Raw genomic sequence first — 24,867 nt, 5'->3', positions numbered from 1 at the left:
GTTGCAGATTCAATGGGCTGAATGGCCTCCTGCACTGTATGATTATATGGTACTTCTATGATACCACAAGGACTGCAGGGATTCAGCTTTCTGCATAAACTGGTTGAAAAACCAGTCGCAATGAGGTTGGGTTGCATAATTCCAGGACTACAGTTTAAGAAATAATTTTAAGGTTTAAGGGCCTAATTTGTGTTTCTCCCCCAGTAAAGTGAAGCGGCAAAATTAGCCCGAGTCGGGTAATGTAGACAACACGTAAATGAGTTCAGGACAAGGCATAAGGATCTTGTTGCTTATGGTTCATTCTCTCTGTTTCCTTGTACCTGGCCCTGGGGAATAAGAATAGCTGAACAGATAATGAATGAGCTACTGCTAATCGTACACTCCAACTTCTAACACCAGGTGGGTTTTGTAGATATTGTCTTCCTGGTCTGATCCACTCTTCCTGACATTTTTTTTTCGAACATCGGGTAGACAGAAAGAATCATTTATGTGAAGCCCAGCATTAGGAAGAACGTTCAATACACCAAAGTTCACCCTTCAAATAGGGTGGAGGGAAAGTAAATGTGGAACACAAACTATTTGTACAACATATTTCTGCACCACCAGATGGGCTTTAAAAAAGACATCAAATGTTTTAATTTAACGTACCTTTTAAGCAGTTAAGAAATGCGGTTCTGGTGAAGTGAAGGGGTTTTGTGTGTATAAATGACAGAGTTGGATTTTTAATGTGATTAAACACTAAAATCACTGGAATGTGCTGATATTTGGATGTGTAAGATGTTCCATCACTTACTGCTTGTGTTGAACTTATCAGTAATGTTCTTGAATTTGCAATAAAGGTAGATTACAATGCTTGGCTTTCCTTGACCAATTTGATTCCAAATTTTATAGAGTCAGAGGTTTATAGCAGGGTAACAGGCCCTTCGGCCCAACTTGTCCATGCCGCCCTTTCTTTTAAATCACTTAGCTAGTTCCAATTGTCTGCATTTATCCCATATCCTTATATACCAAAGTAACTGTCTAAATGCTGGGATAGCTTGATCTTGTGTTTGGACATAGCTCGGCACAACATCGAGGGCCGAAGGGCCTGTACTATGCTGTACTGTTCTATGCTTTTTAAAAGACAAAATTGTACCTGCCTCTAGCAGCTTGTTCCAGATACTCTCACCCTCTGTGAAAACATTGCCCCTCTGGAGCCTTTAGATCTTTCCCTGCTCACCTTAAAGCTATGGCCTCTAGTTTTAGAGTCCCCTATCTTTGGGAAAAGATGTTGACCATCTAACCGATCCAGGCCCCTGTTTATTTTATAGACCTCTATAAGATCAGCCCTAAGTCTCCTACATTCCAAGGGGAAAAGGTCTCAGTCTATCCAGCCTCTCCTTATAACACAAACCATCCAAGTCCCAGCAGCATCCTAGTAATCTCTTCTGCACTCGTTCTAGTTTAATAATATCCTTTCTATAACAGGGTGACAAGGAACTGTGCACAGTATTTCAAGTGTGGCCTTACCAATGTCTCGTACAACTTCAACAAGGCGTCCCAACTCCTGTACTCAATGTTCTGACCAATGAAAGCAAGCATGCTGAATGCCTTCTTCATCACTCTGCCCACCTGTGACTCCACTTTCAAGGAGCTATAAACCTGTATCGCTAGATCTCTTCGTTTTATAACTCTCCCCAGTGCCCTACCATTAACTGAATAAGTCTTGCCCTGGTTAGGTCATCTTGCATTTATCTAAATTAAACTCCATCTGCCATTCATCAGCCCACTGGCCCAGTTGATCAAGATCCCGTTGCAATCCCAGGTAACCAATCCTAGATAGTCTAATTAGATCTGTGGAATTGATGTTAAATAATTATGAAATAAATCTCTGTGCCTGGAGATGGCTTGGGTTCCTATTTTCCTGTCAGGTTGCCTGGCTTATTCATTGCTCAAAAAAAGGACAAATGTTTCATTGGATTTACAGATATTAATGGGTCAAAATACTTAAATGTATTCATGGTTCTACCCCCTTCCCATCTCCTCAGGAGTCCCCACACCCAAAATCTCAGTTCCTCTGACTCTGGCATCTTGCCCATTCCACCTCCCCATATCCCACCCCACTTCCCCCTCTCCACTCCCAACTATGTGCCTTAAGTTGCATAACATAGAAAGCAGGAGCACGAGGAGGCCATTCGGTCCTTCAAGCCTGCTCCACCATTGATTATGATCATGGTTGATCATCCAACTCAATAGTTAAAACCCACTTCCTCCCATATCCTTTGATCCCCTTCTCCCCAAGTGTTATATCTAACTGCTTTTTGAAAACATTCAATGTTTTGGCCTCAACTACATTCTCTGGTAGTGAATTCCACATGCTCACCGCTTTCTCCTAATCTCTGTCCGAAACAGTCTACCCTGTATTCTCAGACTGTGACCCCTGGTTCTGGACACTCTCACCATTGGGAACATCCTTCTTGCATCTACCCTGTCTAGTCCTGTTAGAATTTTATTCATTAATGTCACAAGTAGGCTTACATTAACACTGCAATGAAGCTACTGCGAAAATTCCCGAGTCAACACAGTCTGATGCCTGTTTGGGTACACTGAGGGAGAATTTAGCATGGCCAATGCACTTATTATAAGTTTCTATGAGATTCCCCTTTATTTTTCTGAACACCAGCGAATACAATCCTAACCAACTCAATCGCTCCTCGTGTGCAAATTCTGCCATCCCAAGAATCAACCTTCGCTGCACTCCCCCTACACCAAGAACATCCTTCCTCAGATAAGAAGACCAAAATTGCACACAGTATTCCAGGTGTGGTCTCACCAAGTCGCTGTATAATTGCAGCAAGACATCCCTGATCCTGCACTCAAATCCTCTCACTATGAAAGCCAACATATCTTTTGCCCTTTCTTACTGCCTGTTGCGCCTGCATACCTGCAAGTCTAGTGCAGGCACGAAATTCTCTAAAACCTCTTCTTAAAACAGACTTACCTCTTTGAGCAAGCCTTCGGCTGCTCTCCTTCCAACATCACCTTCAGCCTGGTGGCCATTTTTATCATCTGATTCCAACTTGGGGCAGTTGGCTAAGTTGTTGATGGGGAATTTGGGTTGGGAGCACTGTTGACAGTCAGAGTAGTGCAAACCAGTTTGCCATGACCCATTTGTCAACTATCCGTTCATCCAATTCCAATTAAGTAGAAAGTTGTTTAGCTTTGGGAGAGAAGAAAATTAAATGGATTAACTTCCAGCCCAGTTAGCTTGTCTGATATTGAAAGACAACTTTTGTCCGTGATGGTGCTGGATATTCCGAGTGGAAGCAAGTCCAACTATTCTAGTCAAAGCTAGCATTGAACTTGTTTTGAGTGTTGCAGTGGTTAGCCTGGGGAGGCAATGGCCTTGTGGTATTATTGCTAGACTATTAATCCAGAAACTCAGCTAATGCTCTGGAATCTGGTTCGAATCCCGCCATGGCAGATGGTGGAACTTGAATTCAATAAAAAATATCTGGAATTAAGAATCTGATCACCGTGAAACTATTGTTGATTGTCCGAAAAATCCATCTGGGTCACTAATGCCCTCTGGGGAATGAAATTTGCTGTCTCTACCAGTGCCACCTTAGTGTCCAAAGATGTGCAGATTAGGTGGATTGGCCATGCTAATTGGCCCCTTATTGTCACAGGAACTAGCAACGTAAATATGTGAGGCTATGGGAAGTCCTTGGGTGGGATTGTTATCGGTGGGCTTGATGGGCTGAATGGCTTCCTTCTGCACCATAGGGATTTTATGGTATGATGTAGCTTTCCAAGATTTGAAGTTTTGTTTTTATGGCTAATTAGGAGTTGAACCTTTTCATTTCATTGAAACGCATTCTTTGGGCATTCCAACCCTTCATCTTAATTCTTGATCACACTTTCTGTTCAACATCAATATACGTACCAGCTAACAAAATTTACCTACCTGTGTGATCATTCATTCCTCACTGTGATTCCACAGTCTGGTATGATTTTCTTTTTGGACACTACTAAGACACTTTGTTCTTTCATTTTACAATTTACACTCAGTCTTTTCTCACTTTCACTCGCTACTTAACATTTGCAGTTTCTCTTCAGAGTCGGCAGTAAGAACGATGACATTGGACGTTACTGAAGTTGTAACCTCCAATGAATAGTCCAAGAAGGTCTTCAGTCTCTCCAAGAATATTTTCAGTGTGTTCACTGAATAAATCTGGGAATAAAACACTCCTCCCCAGTCTGATTCTTCTTTCTATATTCACAAAATCATTAAGATTCCCTCCCACAGTCCAAAGATGTGCAGGTTAGGTGGATTGGCTATGCCAAATTGGCCCTTAATGTCAGGGAGACTAGCAGGGTATCTAAGCGGGGATACGGGGAGAGTTACAAAAGGGTTCAGAGGGGCAATGTTTTCACACAGAGGGTGGTGAGTGTCTGGAATGAGTTGTCAGAGGTAGTAGTAGAGGCAAGTACAATTTTGTCTTTTGAAGAGCATTTAGACGGTTACATGGGTAAGATGGGTACAGAGGGATATGGGCCAAACGCAGACAATAAGGACTGGCTTAGGGGTTAAAAAAAGGATGGCATGGACAAGTTGAGCCGAGGGCCAGTTTCTACGCTGTAAACCACTTATGACTCTATGACAGGGGTAGGGGTTGGATGAGATTATGGTTGGTACAGACTTGATGGGTCGAATGGCCTCCCTCTGTAGGGTTCTGATTGTTCTCAACATTGATTCCTGCACTTTGTTCCCAATAAACAGTTGTGATCAGTTTCAGCTCTTGCCATTTAGGTCAAGAGACTAACAGCAGCCAGTCTAAAGACCCTGGACATTCTCTCTTCAACCATCTTCCACTGAGGAAAAAGATACAAAAGCCTGAAGTCACGTACCAACTGACTCAAGAACAGTTTCTTCCTTGCTGCCTTTATTATTTATTAGTCACAAGTAGGCTCACATTAACACTGCAATGAAGTAACTGTGAAAATCCGTTAGTCACCACATTCCGGAGCCTGTTCGGGCACACTGAGGGAGAATTTAGCACAGCCAATGCAACTAGCCAGCACGTCTTTTGGACTGTGGGATGAAACCGGAGCACCCGGAGGAAATCCACACAGACACGGGGAGACGCACAAACTCTGCACAGACAGTGACCCAAGCCGGGAATCGAACCTGGGTTCCTGGAGCTCTGAGGCAACAGTGCTAACCACTGTGCTGCCCCTAACATCAGACTTTTGAATGGACCTACCTTACATTAGGTTGATCTTTCTCTACACCCTAACTATGACTGTAACACTACATTCTGCACGCTCACCTTTCCTTCTTCCCTATGTACTCTATGCTTTGTCTGTATAGCGTGCAGAAATAATGCTTTTTGCTGTACCTCAGTACGTGACAATAACAAATCAAATCAAAACATGTTCATCAGCTTCCTCATCATCAAATGCCTTAAAACACATCAGTACATTTTTTTTTTCCATCTCTTATAGTTCTTCCTGATAGGAAACTTACCTTAAAGATAGCATTTCTCATTCCTCGTGTTCCAAATAAACCTTACTAAGGAGCTGAAATTTCTGCCTTTGTCTTGCTCCTGGCCTTATTTGCCAGTACCTGCAGAAGGATCTTAGTAAATGAGACTCACCAGACTGTTGGTGCAATGGAGTTCACATTAAAATGCTCTGGATTTTTTGGGAGAGCGATAAATAATGAGTTACTTAAGGCTGCTGAGATTTTTCCTGAGTTGTAAACTTCATTAAGAGAGTCTAAAATCTTATTAAAGATGTGATTAGTGTAGCAATAAAGATTTTTTTTACTGCAATTGTATAGGACACACCTGGAGTATTGAGTGCAATTTTGTTACCCTTACCTGAGGAAGGATGTCCCTTCTATAGAGCGAAGGTTTGCCAGACTGATTACTGGGATGGCAGGTCTTTATATGAGGAGAAACTAAGTCGGTTAGGATTATGTTCACCAGAGTTTAGAAGAGTGAGAGGGGATCTCATAGAAACTTATAAAATTCTAACAGGGTTAGACAGGGTAAATTCAGAAAGAAAGAATGTTCCCGATGGTGGGGGCATCCAGAACTTGGGGGTGGGGGGGGGGGTCATAGTTTGAGGATAAGAACTGAGGTAAGGAGAAATTTCTTCACCCAGAGGGTGGTGAATGTGTGGAATTCACTCCCACATAAAGTGGTTGAGGCCAAAACGTTGTGTGATTTCAAGAAGAAATTAAATATCACTCTTGGGGCTAAAGGGATCAAGGGATATGGCGGGGGGGGTGAGGATATTGAACTTGATGATCAGCCGTGATCAAAATGAATGACGGAGCAGGATTGAAGGGCCGAATGGCCACCTCCTGCTTCTAGTTTCTTTTAAAAGAAATTGCAAGCAGTCAGCTACATATACATATATAAAGGACACAATCTTTATTTAAGTTAACAAAATGTAGGACAACCTATAGCATCTAGACTCCATAATCTAGGTGCTGTGTTGAGTACAGCAATGATTCATTTTAAATACAAACTAAAGTATTTTCTTTTAAAAAAAATTCAGTTTAGCTAATGATTTCTGATCATTTCACAGCCTGACTCTCCAGAGTCCTTCCACACCAGCAAGAAAATCATAGAACTTAAATTAGCCACAAATCTAGCAAAATTCGGCTCACCTAAATCATCCAGAGATGGAGAGAATCAAACCTAAAAGAAAAGTTTCACTTCCTCAGAAATAGAAGAGATGCAGAAATCACGGCATCGTTCGGCGGGGGTGGGGGGAACCACATCCCACTGTCTTCACTGGGGTGGGCACAGTGAGGAATCTCGCAACAGCAGATCGAAGTCCCACAGGTTTATCTGGAATCACGAGCTTTCAGGTCTGCTCGTTCATCAGGTGACTGGAAAGGCAGGTTCACAAATACAGCATATGTAGGCAAAGACACCTCCCTCTACCTCTCCACTCACCTGATGAAAGAGCAGTGCTCCGAAAGCTCGTGATTCCAGATAATCCTGTTGGACTTTAACCTGGTGTTGTGAGACTTCTTACCGTGCCCACCCCAGTCCAATGCTGGCATCTCCACTTTGCTGGGATCCACCTGCCCCCACTTCGATGCAAGCTCTTGAGCTATTCAACTTAACCAGAATCAATTAGCTACCAGTTACTAGTAAAGTGCAAGTACCTTGGTTATAAACCATGTCAGTAATCTTCTGAAATAAAGCAGCCTGGCGTTGCCAGTCAGAACGACAACTGCTTCCGTAGAGTAACTGAATGGGAGTCGGACACTCAGATCTGAAGGACGGCTCTTAAAGAGGGAACAGCAACAGTGGAAGAAATTATTATCGTACTGTCGGTCATTAGTGTTATTGCAAGAGGAAGGTCCACGCAGGGCGACCCCCATCCAGAAGCAGGACCCCGACAGCTTCTGGTCAACCTCTGGGTATGCCTGGATTTGGGATAAAATAAGATCTAAGTTTGAACACTGAGTGCCGATTGGGCTGGGGGGAGGTGTACAAAGAGGGAGTGGTAAACAAAAGGGAGAGAGAGAGAACCAACCAGGAATATTGGAGAACGATGTGGGGGGGAAATAAATCAGCACAGCTTAGGGTCATGGGCAGCCCTGGATTTAATCCGATTTTCTTGTAGGGTCGAAGCCTGCGGCCCTTACTCGCTCTCCCCAGTGGGGTCTTTGACATTTGGTATCGCTCTAAAAAAAAGCTTTCGCTGGTGAACCAAAACCTTGTAACTGATTTTTTACAAGATGATTAGAGAAGGATGACGTTAGAAATCCTTCTGCAGGACAAGTTAAAAACCTCATGGTCGGAGGGAGGTGGTGGTGGGGGGGAAGGAAAGGAAATGGTGAATGCAGTAACCTTTTGGAAAGAATAGCAGTTGTGTGTGGGTTTTTTTTGGGGGTTTGCAGTTGCATTGAGGTACTTGAATTGGTCTTGACATTCCCGCGCTGGATTGAAAATTTATCTGGTCACGGACTGGTGCAGCCGGTTTGGATGTATGCGACGCGCGTTGGTGGCTTGCCTCTGTTGAGCCAGGAACGACTGGGCTTGACCATGTCCGTGGCCCCGGCCCCGGGACCTTTCTTCCGTGACCTTTTGGTGCAGAGCCATTCCCTGTGGGGAGAGCGAAGCAGAAATGATGCCAACCCAACACACTAATAAGTCAACATAGAACAGAATCGTAGTGTCACAGAAGGCCATCGGTCCATCAAGTTGACTCTCTGACAGAGTATCTTACCCAGGCCCTCTCCCCCAAATCCCACACATCCATATGGCCAATCCCCCTGATTTACACACCGTGGCAGTACAGGGCAATTTAATATGGCCAATCCACCTAACCTGCACATCTTAGGACACTTGGGGCAATTTAGAATGACCAATCCACCTAACTTGCACATCTTTAGGCACTAAGGGGCAATTTAGCAAGGCCTATTCCCCTAACCTGCACATCTCTGGACTGTGCGAGGAAACCAGAGCACCCGGAGGAAACCCACACAGACACAGAACATGCAAACTCCACACAGACAGTTACCCAAGCCAGGAATTGAACCCAGGTCTCTGGCACTGAGAGGCTGCAGTGCTAACCACTATGCCACTGTTTTGTGGCCTCGCCTCACCACCTCTCTAATCTTCTCCAGCCCTGCAAACCTCTGAAATGTGCAATCCTTGGAAATTCTGGATTGAGATAATATATTTCTTGTAACGATATCTGAGCCCAGGTAACTAAAGCGAAGGATCAGCCCTAGTTGCCAAATCTAACATCAGAAAATGTACCATCATCACCACCTAATGGCAGGTATGGGTAATGTGTAAGACTACTACACCTGATAGACTCAGTTGCAAATTCTGGACTGGGGATACTCAAAGTGTGGGAAAAAATGTTGTACTTACGTCCTCATATTTCTCTAGTTTCTTCTTGTCACCTATAGATCTGCCAGACTACCCTCATCCCCACAACTCAACTGCTGTGGTAAGGAGCTATATAAGCAAAAAAATATGATCTGGAGGAGGGAACCGAGTGTATGGTGTTGAAATTTGCTGATGACACCAAGATTGGTGGAACAGCAAATTGCGCGGAGGGTGTGGAGAGGTTGCAGAAGGATCTAGATAGGCTGGGCGAATGGGCCAGGAAATGGCAAATGGAATTCAAGGGGATGGGGATATGGCTAAGGTCTTGAATAACTTTTTTGTTTCTGTCTTCACGGAGGAGGACGTGAATAATTTGCCGGGTGTTAGAGATGGAAAGGTGGTAGGAATGGAGGGTCTTAATGACATTACTGTTACTAGAGAGGTGGTGCTCGACAGACTGGAGGGGCTGATTGTGGACAAGTCCCCAGGACCGGATGGAATGCATCCGAGGGTTCTGAAAGAAATGGCGGAGGTTATAGTGGATGCCTTGGTGGTTATTTTCCAGACGTCGCTGGATTCCGGGGAAGTGCCGGAAGATTGGAAAACGGCTAATGTTACGCCGTTGTTTAAGAAGGGTGCCAGGCAAAAGGCGGGGAATTATAGGCCGGTTAGTTTAACGTCTGTGGTAGGTAAAATGTTAGAATCCGTCATTAAGGAGGAAATTGCGAGGCATCTTGAAGGGAATTGCTTGATAGGGCGGACGCAACACGGTTTCATTAAAGGGAAGTCGTGTCTGACAAATTTACTGGAGTTCTATGAGGATGTGTCTAGGGCAGTGGATAGAGGAGAGCCGGTGGATGTGGTCTTTCTGGATTTTCAGAAGGCGTTTGACAAGGTACCTCACAAGAGGTTATTGCAGAAGGTCAGGGGACATGGAGTTGGGGGTAGGGTGTTAGCGTGGATAGAGGATTGGTTGTCAAATAGGAGGCAGAGAGTGGGGGTCAATGGGTGCTATTCGGATTGGCGGTTGGTGACTAGTGGGGTGCCCCAGGGGTCGGTGCTGGGGCCTCAGCTATTTACCATTTATATAGATGATCTGGAGGAGGGAACCGAGTGCAGGGTGTCGAAATTTGCTGATGACACCAAGATTGGGGGAAAGGCAAATTGTGCGGAGGGTGTGGAGAGTCTGCAGAAGGATCTAGATAGGCTGGGCGAATGGGCCAGGAAATGGCAAATGGAATTTAATGTTGGCAAGTGTGAGGTGGTCCACTTTGGTAGGAAGAATGGTAGGAAGGACTATTACTTACGTGGCGAAAAACTGCAGCAGGCGACGGTGCAGAGGGACCTCGGGGTCCTTGTGCATGAGTCGCAAAAACCCAGCTTGCAGGTGCAGCAGGTGGTCAGGAAGGCGAATGGGATGCTGGCCTTCATAGCGAGGGGGATTGAATATAAAAGTAGGGAGGTCTTGCTGCAGCTGTATAGGGCATTGGTGAGGCCGCAGCTGGAGTACTGTGTGCAGTTTTGGGCGCCGCACCTGCGCAAGGATATTTTGGCCCTGGAGGGAGTGCAGAGGAGGTTTACTAGGCTGATACCGGAGTTGAGGGGATTGAGCTATGAGGAGAGGCTGAATAAACTAGGCTTGTACTCGTTAGAGTTTAGAAGAATGAGGGGAGATCTCATTGAGACGTATAAGATGATGAATGGGATGGATAGGATAGAGGTGGAGAGACTCTTCCCGCTCAAAAAAGACAGTAGGACTAGGGGGCACAGCCTCAAGATAAAGGGGAGGCGGTTTAGAACGGAGTTGAGGAGGAACTTCTTCACTCAAAGGGTGGTGAATCTCTGGAATTCTCTGCCCGTTGAAGTGGTGGAGGCTGCCTCGCTAAATATTTTTAAGAAGCGGGTTGATGGGTTTTTGATAAGCGAGGGGATTAAGGGTTGTGGGGAGAGGGCGGGAATGTGGAACTGAGCCATGACAGATCAGCCATGATCTTAGTGAATGACGGGGCAGGCTCGAAGGGCTGGATGGCCTACTCCTGCTCCTATTTCTTATGTTCTTATGTCTAAAAAACATCTTAAAAAAAATGACCTTCCATGATTTTACTTGGAGGAAGATTAAAGCAGGCATTTATCTGGGTATATTTCTGGACTTACCATGTTGTACCAGGCACTGATGATCAATTTCTCTTCTTGGTCTCTTTGGGACTTGTTTTTTTCAAAGTCATTCTAACAAGGAACATAAAGTAATTTTTAAAAAAAATCATCTAACAGTGTCTGCAAGTCACTGGAATAAGCGTCTGGACCTCTCCCTGGGATTTATCCATTGTCAAACAATGGCCTTGTGTTTCATAGAATCCTTACAGTGCGGAAGGTGGCCATTTGGCCCATTGAGTCTACACCGACCACAATTCCACCCAGACCTTATTCCTGTAACCCTACATATTTCCCCTGCTAACCCCGCTGACGTTAGGGTAAATTTAGCATGGCCAATCTGCCTAACCTGCACAGTGTGGGAAGAAACCGGAGCACCCAGGGGAAACCTATGGAGACATGGGGAGAATGGGCAAACTCCATACAGAGAGTGACCTGAGGCCGGAATTGAACCTGGGTCCCTGGCACTGTGAGGCAGCAGCGATTACAGGCAGAATACAGACACAACCAATGACCGATACAGGGCATTCCACGTAGCCCAAGGAAAGGGAGGGGGAGCACTAACAACGAGGTGCCCTAACGTGTTCCCTTAATAAAAATCGTACTTGCTTGGTTACAAGGCATTCTACATTGAACCAGCAATTCCTGTAAAGTGGTATGTTATTACGGCTAAAGAATCAAATGCTAATCTCTATGCTTAGGGCTGCCTCGAGGGGCTGAATTTGCCTACTTCTGCTCCCAATTCCTATGTTCCTAAAAAAAAGGTCATTTGATGAGAACCAAGGCTCCCCCATATGATATGGTTACTTATAGAGCTTTCCTTTATTAAGATTCACTGACTTGTTCAGTCTCAAAGTTCTCCTCCCACCCAACCCAGTGCCCCATCAGTCCCCTATTTCTATGTGAGAAAAGTCATACCCATCACCTGTTCCTCTTAATTGTAACAGAGTAACTGACATGACATTAATAACAATGTCCTCGCCACTGCAGGATATCAACCGATAACTTATTTCGCTCCGTGAATTATTTTTTGATTCAAACTCCGAATTTTGGAGGGAAACGTTTCTGGGACATACAGAAATGCTATTACCACAAACTCTTCTGCATACCATCTATCAGATCATAATCAACTTAATAAGGAGAACATTAAAGTTTATTTATTAAGCACAAGTAGGCTTACATTAACACTGCAATGAACTTACTGTGAAAATCCCCTAGTTACCACACTTGGGCACCTGTTTGGGTACACTGAGGGAGAATTTAGCACAGCCAATGCACCCTAACCAGCACATCTTTCAGACTGTGGGAGGAAACTGGAGCACCCAGAGGAAACCCACACAGACATGGGGAGAGTGCGCAGACTCCACACCCAAGCTGGGAATTGAATCCGGGTCCCTAGCATTGTGAGGCAGCAGTGCTAACCACTGTGCCACCGATTAAAGTTAATGGGGTGGGGGGTGGTGGGACTGCTTAAAGCTTCGAAAGGTTTTTTGAGAACTTGGGAAGAAAAGGATGGCATAGTTTGTTCAGTTGGTAAAGATTTTTGTACAAAGCAAAATAAATCATTTGTATTCTCTCCTTCGCTCTGAACATCCCAACTGTGCAATCAGCTATCAATCAACTAGAAAATTAAAGGACCGCAAAGACAATCAAACCAAGAAATTACTGTTATTCTGAATACAAAGGCATCTTGCACACCCTACATAGCTTGGTATGGCTCTTGTTCTGACCAAGACTGCAAGAAGGTTGTGAATGTAGCCCAATCCATCACACAAACCAGCCTCCCATCCACTGACTCCAACTACACTTCGGAAAGGGAGCCAGCATGATCAAGGACCTCACGTACCCCGAACATCTTCTCTTCCACCTTCTTCCATCGGGAAGAAGACACAAGAGTCTAAGGTCACGTAGCAACCGAATCAAGAACAGCTTCTTTCCTGCTGCCAACAGACTTTTAAATGACCTACCATATATTAAGCTTCTCTAAACCCTAGCTATGACTGTAACACTACATTCTGCATTCTCTCCTTTCCTTCTCCTCATGTACTCTTTGAATGATATGTTCTGACTGTATAGCGTGCAACAAATACTTTTCACTGTATTTCAATATGTGTGACAATAATAAATCAAATGAAAGTGTTATTCTAGGGAACCTATGTATTGTTATATACATGGTTGTTCGTAAAATAGTTAGACAGTCGTAAATAAAAAACTAACTTTAAATGCCTGAGATTCTGTGAGAATTTCTATCAAACAAGGGTTATTTCAAAGAACATACGAAATAGGAGCAGGAGTAGGCCATCTAGCCCTTCGAGCCTGCCCCGCCATTCAATAAGATCATGGCTGATCTGAAGTGGATCAGTTCCACTTTCCCGCTTTCTCCCCATAACCCTTAATTCCCTTGTCTGTCAAAAACCTATCTACCCGTGACTTAAATATATTCAGCGAGGCAGCCTCCACCACTTCAACGGGCAGAGAATTCCAGAGATTCACCACCCTTTGAGTGAAGAAGTTCCTCCTCAACTCTGTTCTAAACTGCCCGCCCCTCATCTTGAGGCTGTGCCCTCTAGTCCTGCCGTCCTTTCTGAGCAGGAAGAATCTCTCTACCTCGATTGAGTAGTTTGTTCTTCTCTTCATGTCCAGGCAACAGGGGGAAATTGTACTGGCAGAAGGGTCGATCGTCAGAGGGCACATTTAAAAAAAAAGCAAGATGCTATAATGATTCAGGTGTGCTACATGAAAGAAGCACATTAGAATAACAGATTCCCTACAGTGCAGAAGGAGGCCATTCAGCCCGTCAAGTCTTGCCAACTCTCTGGAACAGCATCCTACCCAGACCCTCTCCCCTGCTCTATTCCTGTAACCCCACACATTTACCATGGATAATCCTAACCTACATACCTTTGGACATTAAGGGGAATTTAGCACGGCCGATCCACCTAATCTGCACATCTTTGGGCTGTGGGAGGAAACCGGAGTACCTGCAGTACAAGGAAAGAACGTGCGAACTCCACACAGACAGTGACCCAACCCGGGAATCAAACCTGGGTCCTTGGTGCTAACCACTGTGCTGCCCACTTTCAATTGCAATTTTATAAAGGGAATTTAATAAATACTTGAAGAGGAAAAAATCTGCAGGAAGGAAGAGAGTAAGCGACACTAATTAGATTGTTCATTTTAAATCAGCTCTTCAAGCCAGGTTAATCAAAGGCCTCACCTCCAACAGTTGAATCTTAGTCTCTTTTTCATGCAGTTGATTTTTCAGGGCTTGGACTTCAGGCGCTGTTGTTGGAATTTGTTTTGGGTCAAGTGTTCGGATCACCTAGGAAAGAGAAAGGGGATAAAAATATAAACACTCTGGATAAGTTGGGCAAACTATTTTGTGCTGGGGAAATGCTTGGTTCGTTTCACTTTTGAAATTTAAATGCCACCCTTACCCGGGATAATCTGAATCCGTCCAAAGTTAACTTGAAAAAATTTAGCAATGGAACAGATTCCCAAAATTCTTTTCAAATTAACTGCGTCCCAAAGTCTCTTAATCAGACCACACACGTTGCAGGGATGAAGAATTCTTAGTAGTTACCAGGGACTTTTTCCTTTTTAATTCTGGGTTTGATCTTAAAAATAATTCCTTTCTACTATGTATGGCATGTTGGCCTTTATTGCGAGAGGTTTCGAGTACAGGAGCAGGGATGTGTTGTTGCAATTATACAGGGCCATGGTGCGGCCACACCCAGAGTATTGTGTGCAGTTTTGGTCTTCTCTACTGAGGAAGGATGTTCTTGCTCCCGAGGGAGTGCAGCGAAGGTTTACCAGGCTGATTCCGGGGATGGTGGGACTGATGTATGAGGAGAGATTGATTAGGTTAGGATTGTTTTCACTGGAGTTCAGAGGAATGGTGGGGGAGGGATCTCATAAAATTCTAACAGGACTAGACAGAATAGATGCAGGGAGGATGTTCCCAATGGTGGGGGTGTCCAGAAACCAGGGTCACAGTCTGAGGATTCAAGGTAGACCATTTAGGACGGAAATGAGGAGACATTTCTTCACTCAAAGAGTGGTGAGCCTGTGACATTTTATTTCTGATGTGGGTATGCCGGCGTTGGACTGGCGTAAACACAGTAAAAAGTCTGACAACACCAGGTTTTAGTCCAACCTATTTATTTGATAATATACTCACAAGCTTTCGAGGGACACCCTCTTCGTCAGGTGAATGGAGAGTTCTGGCCTCAGACAGAGCATATAAAGCACAGACATCTCTAAACTGTCTGTGCTTTATATGCTCTGTCTGAGGCCAGAACTCTCCATTCACCTGACGAAGAGGGTGTCCCTCGAAAGCTTGTGAGTATATTATCAAATAAATAGGTTGGACTAAAACCTGGTGTTGTCAGACTTTTTACCACATTTTATTTCCACAGAATGCTAAAACATTGAATATGTTCAAGAGGCGGCTGGATATATCACTCGGAGCAAATGGGATCAAAGGTTATGGGGAGAAAGCAGGATTAGGCTATTGAGTTGGACAATCAGCCATGATCGTGATGAATGGCGGAGCAGGCTCGAAGGGCCGAATAGCCTCCTCCTATCTTCTACGTTATGCTTAAGCATATGATGCCACCCTGCAGTGACCAAAGGACGTACCGTCTGTGCTTTCTCCAGGTACTTCTTGTATCTTTCCTCCATTGCTCTCATGTCTTCATCTTTCTTCTTCAAAACCTCTTGCAGCTCATCAATCTTTCGGGCTGCTACAAATTTAGAAGACGTGAATTGCACAATGAGAGAGCTATGCTTACAATCTAAAGGTGCATTTCATTCAAACAACAATTCGCTGCCTTTAAAAAAGGGATCCCTGACTTTCCAAAGCAAGTAGTCTCACAACACCGGGTTGAAGTCCAACAGGTTCATTTGGTAGCTTACACTCCGAAAGCTCGTGCCACCAAATAAATCTTGTTGGACTTTAACCTGGCGTTGCGAGACTACTTGCTGTGCCAACCCTTGTCCAACGTTGGCAACTCCACATCATGACTTTCCAAACATTGCGGCAATCTGGTGGCAAGTCAGGCTTCGTATTTCAAAGAGGGTGAGTAAGCTACGCTTCTGCATCTTTTTTTTCTCCCTCTCCCAACGACATCCACTGAGCTGCTCTGGGTCAATTAGCTTAGTCAGCTGAACGGCTAGAGTGTGATGCAAAATGACACCAACGGCAAAGGACCAAAACCATTAGCAGTTGTCATAAAAACACTACAGTGCAGGAGGATGACATTTGGCCCATCAAGTCTGCACCGAACACAATCCCACCGAGGCCCTGTCCCCATATCCCTACATATTGACCCGCTAATCCTTCTAACCTATGCATCTCGGGACTCTAAGGGGCAATTTTTTTTTAGCGTGGCCAATTAACCTAACCTGCACATCTTTGGACCGTGGGAGGAAACCAGGGCACCAGAAGGAAACCCACACAGACATAAGGAGAATGTGTAAACTCCACACAGACAGCAACCCAAGCCGGGAATCGAACTCAGGTCCCTGGAGCTGTGAAGCAGCAGTGCTAACCACTGTGCTACCGTGCCGCCCTTTGCGGTAGTTCATGGAGACTTGCCCTCTTCACCTTGCTTCATGTCCGCTGAGTGCTGTTCCTCAAGCCAAACATAACTAATTGTCTCTCTCTCTCTCTCTAATGGACGAGGGGTGATAGCACAGTGGCACACTGATTAGCACTGCTGCCTCACAGCGCTGGGAATCCGGGTTTGATTCCCAGCTTGGGTCACTGTCTGTGCGGAGTTTGCATGTCCTCCCTGTGTCTGTGTGGGTTTCCTCTGGTTTCTTTCCATAGTTCAAAAAATGTTTGGATTAGCTATATTGGCTGTGCTAAATTCTCCCTCAGTGTACTGGAACAGGTGCTGGAGTGTGGCCACTAGGGGATTTTTCACAGTAACTTCATTGCAGTGTTAATGTAAGCCTACTTGTGACACTAATAAATAAACTTTAAAAAAGAGATGACTATGATCTTTTGCACTCTATGGCTACTTCGTGTCAGCCCTCATTCCAACAACTAACAAAAGCCATGACTTGAACTGCGGATTGTCTATTTAATTTCTGATCTGGCAACAGAGCCACAACAGAATATGGCTGCACTCAGTCCGATTCTGGCGCAGTGATGCACTGACAGAAGTGAACAAGAGGTTAAATTGAATTGCCACTGGATCCCATTTGAAAAAGAACAGAAAATACTCCCGTGTGTCCCAGCAAACAACGTGGCTCTCCCAATTAACACCACCAAACTGAACGGATTAACTGCTCATTCCTCTCGTTGCTGCATGTGGATCATTATTAGTGTAGAACGGCTGCTGTATTTGACCATAGGACAATCAGCATATTCCTAGCATCACAAAATCCTACAGTGCAGAAGGAGGCTATTCAGCCCATTGAGTCTGCACTGACCACAATGCCACTCAGACCCCATGCCCATAACCCCATGCATTTACCTTAGCTAGTCCCCTTCACACTAAGGGCAATCTAACATGTCCAATCCACCTAACCTGCACATCTTTGGACTGCAGGAGAAGGCCAGAGGAAACCCACGCAGACATGGGGAGAATGTGCAAACTCTACACAGACAGTGACCAAAGGCTGGGAATTGAACCCAGGTCTTTGGCCCTGTGAGGCAGCAATGCTATCCACTGTGCCAAGACTGAAGAGTGTGAAATGGGTCAAGATGCATTAGAGTACAGCTACAAACATTTTTTTTCTGACCAAAGGCCCTCCGGCTTCCACTACTTACTGTGGATGTCAACAGTTGGTTCTAGGTCATCAATGTACTCTCTTTTCTTCTGGAGCTCAGTGTGGGCCTCATGCAGCTTCTCTCTGCAACAAGATACAAGGACTCAATGTGGGCTGGCAGCACCTTCCTCGAGGAGTCGGACACATTACAAGCTGGGGGAAATTGGCAGCTGGCATATTCAAGAGGCAATTTTAACAAGACATTTGCCAAAATAAACTGAACTTCCAGCACAAATCCAATAAACATTACATTATTTCACTGAGGGTGAAAATCAGTTGTCAAATAATGCACCACTTTCTTTATAGTGATTAGAACAAGAGGGGCAAATGCTTTCATCACAGCTTAGATTTCAGGTGGACCCACTGCACTGAGGCAGCTAGAGGCAATTTAGACTTAAGCTGATGAACTAAACCCACAGTTTGAAAAACGGACAACCCTTATTTGTCCCCTCTCCAGTGTTCCCTGTCCTCTACCCTGGTATTAGTTGAGTCCCGTTCACACTGAGGGAACTGAACAGGAACTGGACCTGAAGCAGGTTTCCTCGTCCCCTGAACTTTGGATAGGGGATATACTTAAAACAAAACGCTATAATGGAACCAATGATTAAATCAGAAAATGTGCAGCGATGGGAATAACAAGCAGGCTGAGGAAAAGTCCCCATTCTATGACCACTTTATGCACTTTCAGCTAGTGACCTCATGGTGCCAGGGATCCGGGTTCGATTCCCAGCTTGGGCCACTGTCTGTGCAGAGTCTGCACGTTCTCCCCATGTCTGCATGGGTTTCCTCCGGGTGCTCCGGTTTCCTCCCACAATCCAAAAGATGTGCTGGTTAGGGGCACTGGCCATGCTAAATTCTCCCTCAGTGTACCGAACAGGCATCGGACTGTGACAATAAAGGGATTTTCACAGTAACTTCATTGCAGTGTTAACGTAAGCCAAATCGTGTCACTAATAAATGAACTTTTAAAAACTTTAAAACTATTTTGTCTGAGGTCCCTGAGCTGATTGCCTGCAATCCTTCTGGAAGGAAAGATCGGGTTTGTCATACGAGGAGTCTGGGTTGGCACTCGATGGAGTTTAGAAGGATGGGGGTGTGGATCTAATTGAAACTTACAGAATACTGAGAGGGCTAGACAGAGTGAATGTGGAGATCATGTGTGTGTGAGAGACTAGAACTTGAGGGCACAACTTCAGAATGAAGGGACATTCTTTTAAAACAGAGATGAGGAGAAATTTCTTTAGTTAAGGCAAAGTCAGAGCTTTACAGCATGGAAACAGGTCCTTGGGCCCAACTTGTCTATGCTGCCCTTTTTAAAAAATCCCTAAGTTAGTTCCAATTGCCTGCATTTGGCCCATATCCCTCTGCACCCGTTTTAACCATGTAACTGTCTAAATGTTTTTTAAAAGACAAAATTGTATCTGCCTCTACTACTAACTTAGGTGGAATCTGTGGAACTCATTGCCACAGAGGGCTGTGGAGGCCAGGTCATTGACTATCTTTAAGACAGGGATGGATAGGTTCTTGATGAATAAAGGGATCAAGTGTTACGAGGAGAAGATAGGAGAATGGGGATGAGAATCATATCAGCCATGATTGAATGGTGGAGCAGACTCAATGGGCTAAATGGCTCAATTCTTCTCCTATATCTTATGGTCCATAAAATATTATTTATCTTGAACTGTTAACTCATTATTAATCAGGGTTCACCTCATGATGGTGACAATGTTAAGGACTGACACGAGTCATTGAAGAAGCAGAATAAAGTCTCCCAAGATTGTGTTAACTACTAGCAACAACTCCAGCCAGTGGGATCTCTGCTCACGTCGGTGGGACTGGAAGATCCTGCTGACGTGAAGGGCAAAAAATTCCATTTTCAAATTTCACCGTGCAAGAGCAAACCCATGAGGGAGTTTCTTTTTTACTTACAAATGTTCATCCAACTTCCGTTTCAGCAGGTTAGACTGCAAGGAGAGAAAACAGAAAAGAAAGAGGGGTAGAGGAAGGTTCAGTTGAGTATAGAGCACACAGAAACACAACAATTGTTCTTTTCATCACAGGCCCACTGAAGTGATTCTGATTTTTCCATAAATGAATTAACACGGGGCAAGGGTGGGGGAAGGATTGAGCATGATTGAGCGCAAAGGACACAAATATAGCAGATAATCTGAAGGGGCTCCCTGTCCCAGGTCACAACCCTTTCACTTGACCATCAAGTTTATCGCATTCCTTACATCCTTCTTAGCAATCTCAAACCAGCAGGGCTCATTCCAAGGCCACTGTGGATCAATCAAATTGGAGTTGCAGCTGGTTTGCTGTTTCTAAAGTAGACATAATCCAATAAGAGGTAGACAAAAATGTTACTCCTCCTCCACCACCACCACTTCAACTCAACAGCCCCCACTACGTCATGCTTTACATCCACTCTAACTCCTTCCGAGGCCTCCAAAATGCTTTGCCCTTTTTGTTTTTAACTTCCTACAGATTCCTATATTTGCAACACAAGTTTAATTTCCCACACACACCATTTCTTCCAAGTGCTGTCGATATCCTGCCTTTCAGGCTTTGGGCCTTCACCTTGATTTTCAAATCAAACAGATGCAGAAAAGGCAGCGTTGACTGAACAGCAGTCACAGGGTACCTAATGTGGCACAGTGGTTAGCACTGCTGAATCTGTGGAACTCTTTGCCGCAAAAGATTGTGGAGGCCAGGTCATTAAGTGTCTTTAAGACGGAGATAGATAGGTTGTTGATTAATAAGGGGGTCAGGGGTTATGGGGAAAAGGCAGGAGAATGGGGGCAAGAAAAATATCAGCTATGATTGAATGGTGGAGCAGACTCGATGGGCCGAGTGGCTTAATTCTGCTCCTATTCTTATGATCTTATGGATTCGATCCCTGGCTTGGGTCACTGTCTGTGTGGAGTTTGCACATTCTCCTCGTGTCTGCGTGGGTTTCCTCCAGGTGCTCTGGTTTCCTCCAACAGTCCAAAGATGTGCAGGTTAGGTGGATTGGCCATGCTAAATTGTCACTTAGTGTCAATGGGATTAGGAGCGTAAATAAATGAGGGGGACTGACAGGATAAATACATGGGCTTACAGGGATAGGGTCTGGGTGGGATTATTATCGGTGCAGGCTTGACGGGCCGAAAGGCCTCATTTTGCACTGTAGGAATTATATGATTCAAAATGTTTGAGAGGCCCTGCCTAACTATGATTTCTGAAGACTCCTGAACAGGAATTACCACATTGAAAGGGGAGGCAATGGCCCAAGCAAAACAACTAGGCTTGCAATATTGGAAATAAAGGACCATCACTCGTGACATTTAGATGTTCATGTAATGTCATTAAACTCTTGAGATGGATTTAAGAATTCGAGGCTGGAATTTCCTGACCGTTCGCTCAGACAGGATCTTCTGGTGCCGCTGATGGCACACCCTCACTGTGGATTTCCTGACAGCGAGGGGTAAATTCAACGGGAAACCCCGTTGATAATGGTGGGGCCACAACATACCGTTGCCGGCCCACGACGGGCCTCCAGCCCAGGCCAATGGTGGGGTCTCTGGACGAGGCCTGGGACGGGCAGCAAGGGAAATTCGGCTCTTTGGTTTATATTTGCCTCAAGGATTGACTTGTTGCTAAACCTATCGTGTGTTATCAATGGTTAATTTTGTCTCGCATCTCAATTACACCCTTTCATATACTTTCTCATTCAAGTATTGGGTGGAAGTGTGGGCGAATTAAATTCTTGGCAATTTGAAAGAAAATTTGTAACGTTAACAAATAAAATCAGAGGATGCCAGAATTGCTCAGCAGCTCAGGCCGCGTCCATGGAGAGAGAAACAGAGTTAACGTGGGACTCTGAGTTTTCAAACTGTAACCTAAAAGGCTGTCGAGGAAGATCCGTAGATTTCTGCATTTTGTGACTTATTTTTATGGTACTTGGGCTGTCTTTATATCAATTAACCATTTGCTGGAATTCAAACATGTATTCTTAGGAGCAGCAAGCATTGCCTTTAGCAAGTTCGGGTTTGAATTTCCTGAGTGTGACAGGATTAGCACGTTGTCCTCATTCACACACATGCACACAAGCAAGCGCACACACAAGCACGCATACAAGCACTCCACTGAAATGGAGAAGCTCAAATAGTTTGACATACAGATGGAAGATTCTGTCTCAATGAAAAGATGTCTTCCATGTCTACATTACAACAGCGACGAAATTCAAGATTGGCTGTAATTCACTTTGGGATGTCCAGACCTTGAGACAGGCAATCTTACAAATTCAAGTTTTCATGAGGGACCTGAACTGATTTGATTTATCCACACGGGTAGAGGAAATCCCAGCTCCAGTCATGCAGTGAAGAGGAGGATATTATGGTCAAAATACTGCATTATGTCCACAGCAATCCAGCGAATTTAGAAATTCTAATTGATGCAAAGCAATCCAAACATTTGATCAAGATTTGATGGAACACAAAGGACCAGTGAAAGAGTTAGGTGACCATTTTATTTCCATGATAGTCAGCAATGAATTCTATCTACAGCAGTCAACCCTTTGAAAAGTCTCAGGTGTCACACATTTGCACTTCCAGAGTTATTCTCTATAAATTTCCAATTAGGTGCGAGTAAAGCTTTCCAGGAAGTGATAATTCTATCGTAACTGAGGGTGCTCAGTACAGAAGCGGCATGAACTTTTACCCAGTAATCAATAACAGGGAGACAGGATTGTATAGTGCTGGAAAAGACAGTGCTCCATCCTGCCAGTAACAACAAGCTTGGGATTTTAAAAGCCTGTAGACTGTAGGAGAAAGGCCTGGGAAACTCTTCTGCTTTAAGGTCTTGGTGAAGGATAGTTGGAAATAATAGTACAACAAAATGAGTGGCACAGTGGTTAGCACTGCTGTCTTACAGCACCAGGGACCAGAGTTCAATTCTGGCTTCGGGTGACTGCCTGCATGAAATTTGCACATTCTCCCTGTGTCTGCGTGGGTTTCTTCCAGGTGCTCCAGCTTCCTCCCACACTCCAAAGATGTGCGGGTTAGGTGCATTGGCCATGATAAATTGCCCCTTAGTGTCGGGGGAGGATTAGCTGGGTAAATATGTGGAGTTACGAGGATACAGCTTTGGTGGGATTGTTGTCAGTGCATGCTCAATGGGTCAAACTGCCTTCATCTGCATCGTAGGGGTTCTATTTCTATGATTCTATAAGACCGCTTTAACCAATCCATGAATTAACATAGGAGCTCAAGGGATATCTGTTTATTGATCTAGTGATATTATCAGGCCACCTCCAACAATCACTCATCTGTCATCTTCAAAGGGTTAAAACTACACCCAAACCATAAATCAAGAGAAAATAAGCACTTTAGATGTGAAAGCCGACCCTTGGAAGGTTTCAAAATTAAGCGGTGATTTAACAGTAGCCAGTAAAGCGGTGCACAAGGGCAACCAGTCTGTGCAATTTTTCCATTGATTTGTGCTTTTTCTGTACACTAATTCTGGATGAATTTCTAATGCTGATATACTTACAATGGCCTATTGCAGATGAGAACACACAAAAGGGAAAAGAAAGAAATACATTAGACATTTATAAAGCAAAGGTTATTGCATATTAGTCAGTGCCATGTTGTACATATTAACCTCTCCTCATTAACGAAGATGTGGTTCTGGTAATATTTTACACAAATGCCCAGTCAAGCAAGAACGCCAAAGACTTATCTGTACAAAAGTGATGTTTGCATTCCGAAAATTCTCTCTACACTTGATTGCGTGGATGATTCGGATTTTTTTCAAATTTATCCCTCCCACCCTATAACAACTCTGACATAATGCGGATCTACTGAGTGTCCCCAATTTAAATTGCTCCATCAGTGGAGCCTTTGGGTGCCTGAACCCCAAGATTTGGAATTGCCTCCTCAAATACCTCCATCTCTGTCTACTCTTTCCTTTAAGACGTTCCTTAAGGCCTCCGATTTTAATCAAGACTTTGGTCAACTGCCCTAATATTGCCGAATGTGTCTAACTTTGCTTCAGAACTGAGAGGCATCTTGAAACATGTGATTAGATTTTATTCCTTTGTCGGACATGGGCATCGCTGGCTGGCCAGCATTCATTGCCCATCCTGTGATGACTTCAGCCAGGCAAATGAGGTTGGCTTGCTAGAGTACATCCTAATTGTAGGCGTAATCAGGGAACCTTGTGTTCCATACTTAAAGCAGGTGTGTCAGTCTCTCTGCCTGCTGAAGTGGCGAGCACACACAGAGCACTCTGTTGTTTGGTATGTCTTGTAAAAAAAAAAGGAACTTTTGGTGACGGGACCATCGCCTCTGTGGATTTATTACACATCCATATTTGCCCCTGGAGGGCAGTTGAGAGTCAGCCATGTTGCTGTGGCTGTGGAGTTGCATGTAGGCCAGGCCGGGTTAGGACAGCAGATCTTGTTCTTTAAAGGACATTAAGTGAACTGGACTGGTTTTTTTGACAATGGTTTCATGGTCATCAGCAGATTCTTAATTCTAGATTTTTAAACAATTGAATTCAAATTCCACCATCTGCCGTGGCGGGATTCGAATCTGGGTCTCCAGAACATTAGCTGAGTTTCTGGATTAATAGTCTAGCAATAGTAACACGAGGCCATCACCTCCCCCATTACTGTGGGTTTGGAGTCATATGTAGGCCAGACTGGGTAAGGACAGCAGATTTCCTTCCCTAAAGGACATCAGTGAACCAGATAGCTCGTTAGATGAAAGGTGCAATATTAATACAAGCTGTTTGTCACAACGGATCTTTCTTTAAATGCCAGTAGAACGGAGGAGAAAAATGATATAATATGCAATAATTCTTGTTTGCGTCTGGACAAACATCAGCAAACCGCTCCAACAACATTCCTCAGCTACAGTCAATCACAGGGGGGCAAATCTGACTGCTTTCATCATCCGCGCGGGATATCAAATAACATCCAACTCTGCAGGCAAAATTACTGCAATGGATCCGGGCCCTTGAACTTACCTCAGGCTAAACTTCACTTAGGGTGTGGCGCAAACACAAAGAGGAGTGTTTATGGAGCAAGCAACAGCCAAACAGACAT

At 44.4% G+C, this 24,867-nt stretch overlaps 1 protein-coding gene across 2 annotated transcripts in view; it reads right to left on the bottom strand.

Annotated features, from left to right (window-relative positions):
* Window positions 1-6,401: 6,401 nt before the first annotated feature.
* The window catches only part of hook2 (hook microtubule-tethering protein 2), a 68,223-nt gene continuing 49,757 nt past the window's right edge, over window positions 6,402-24,867 (bottom strand). For both annotated transcript variants that reach the window (XM_080216763.1, XM_080216764.1), the window contains 6 exons: window positions 19,710-19,744; window positions 17,782-17,864; window positions 15,642-15,745; window positions 14,218-14,322; window positions 11,004-11,075; window positions 6,402-8,114 (listed from right to left, as the gene is read on the bottom strand). In XM_080216763.1, coding sequence (XP_080072889.1) covers window positions 7,962-8,114; window positions 11,004-11,075; window positions 14,218-14,322; window positions 15,642-15,745; window positions 17,782-17,864; window positions 19,710-19,744 — 552 coding nt within the window. In that variant the 3' untranslated portion in view covers window positions 6,402-7,961. The remainder of the gene's footprint in view (window positions 8,115-11,003; window positions 11,076-14,217; window positions 14,323-15,641; window positions 15,746-17,781; window positions 17,865-19,709; window positions 19,745-24,867) is intronic.

Source organism: Carcharhinus amblyrhynchos, chromosome 33, assembly GCF_965287045.1.
Source record: "Carcharhinus amblyrhynchos chromosome 33, sCarAmb.v2.hapA, whole genome shotgun sequence".
NCBI lineage: Eukaryota > Metazoa > Chordata > Chondrichthyes > Carcharhiniformes > Carcharhinidae > Carcharhinus > Carcharhinus amblyrhynchos.
The sequence above is the reverse complement of the archived record's forward strand: the minus strand, read 5'-3'. Positions and strand labels throughout refer to the sequence as shown.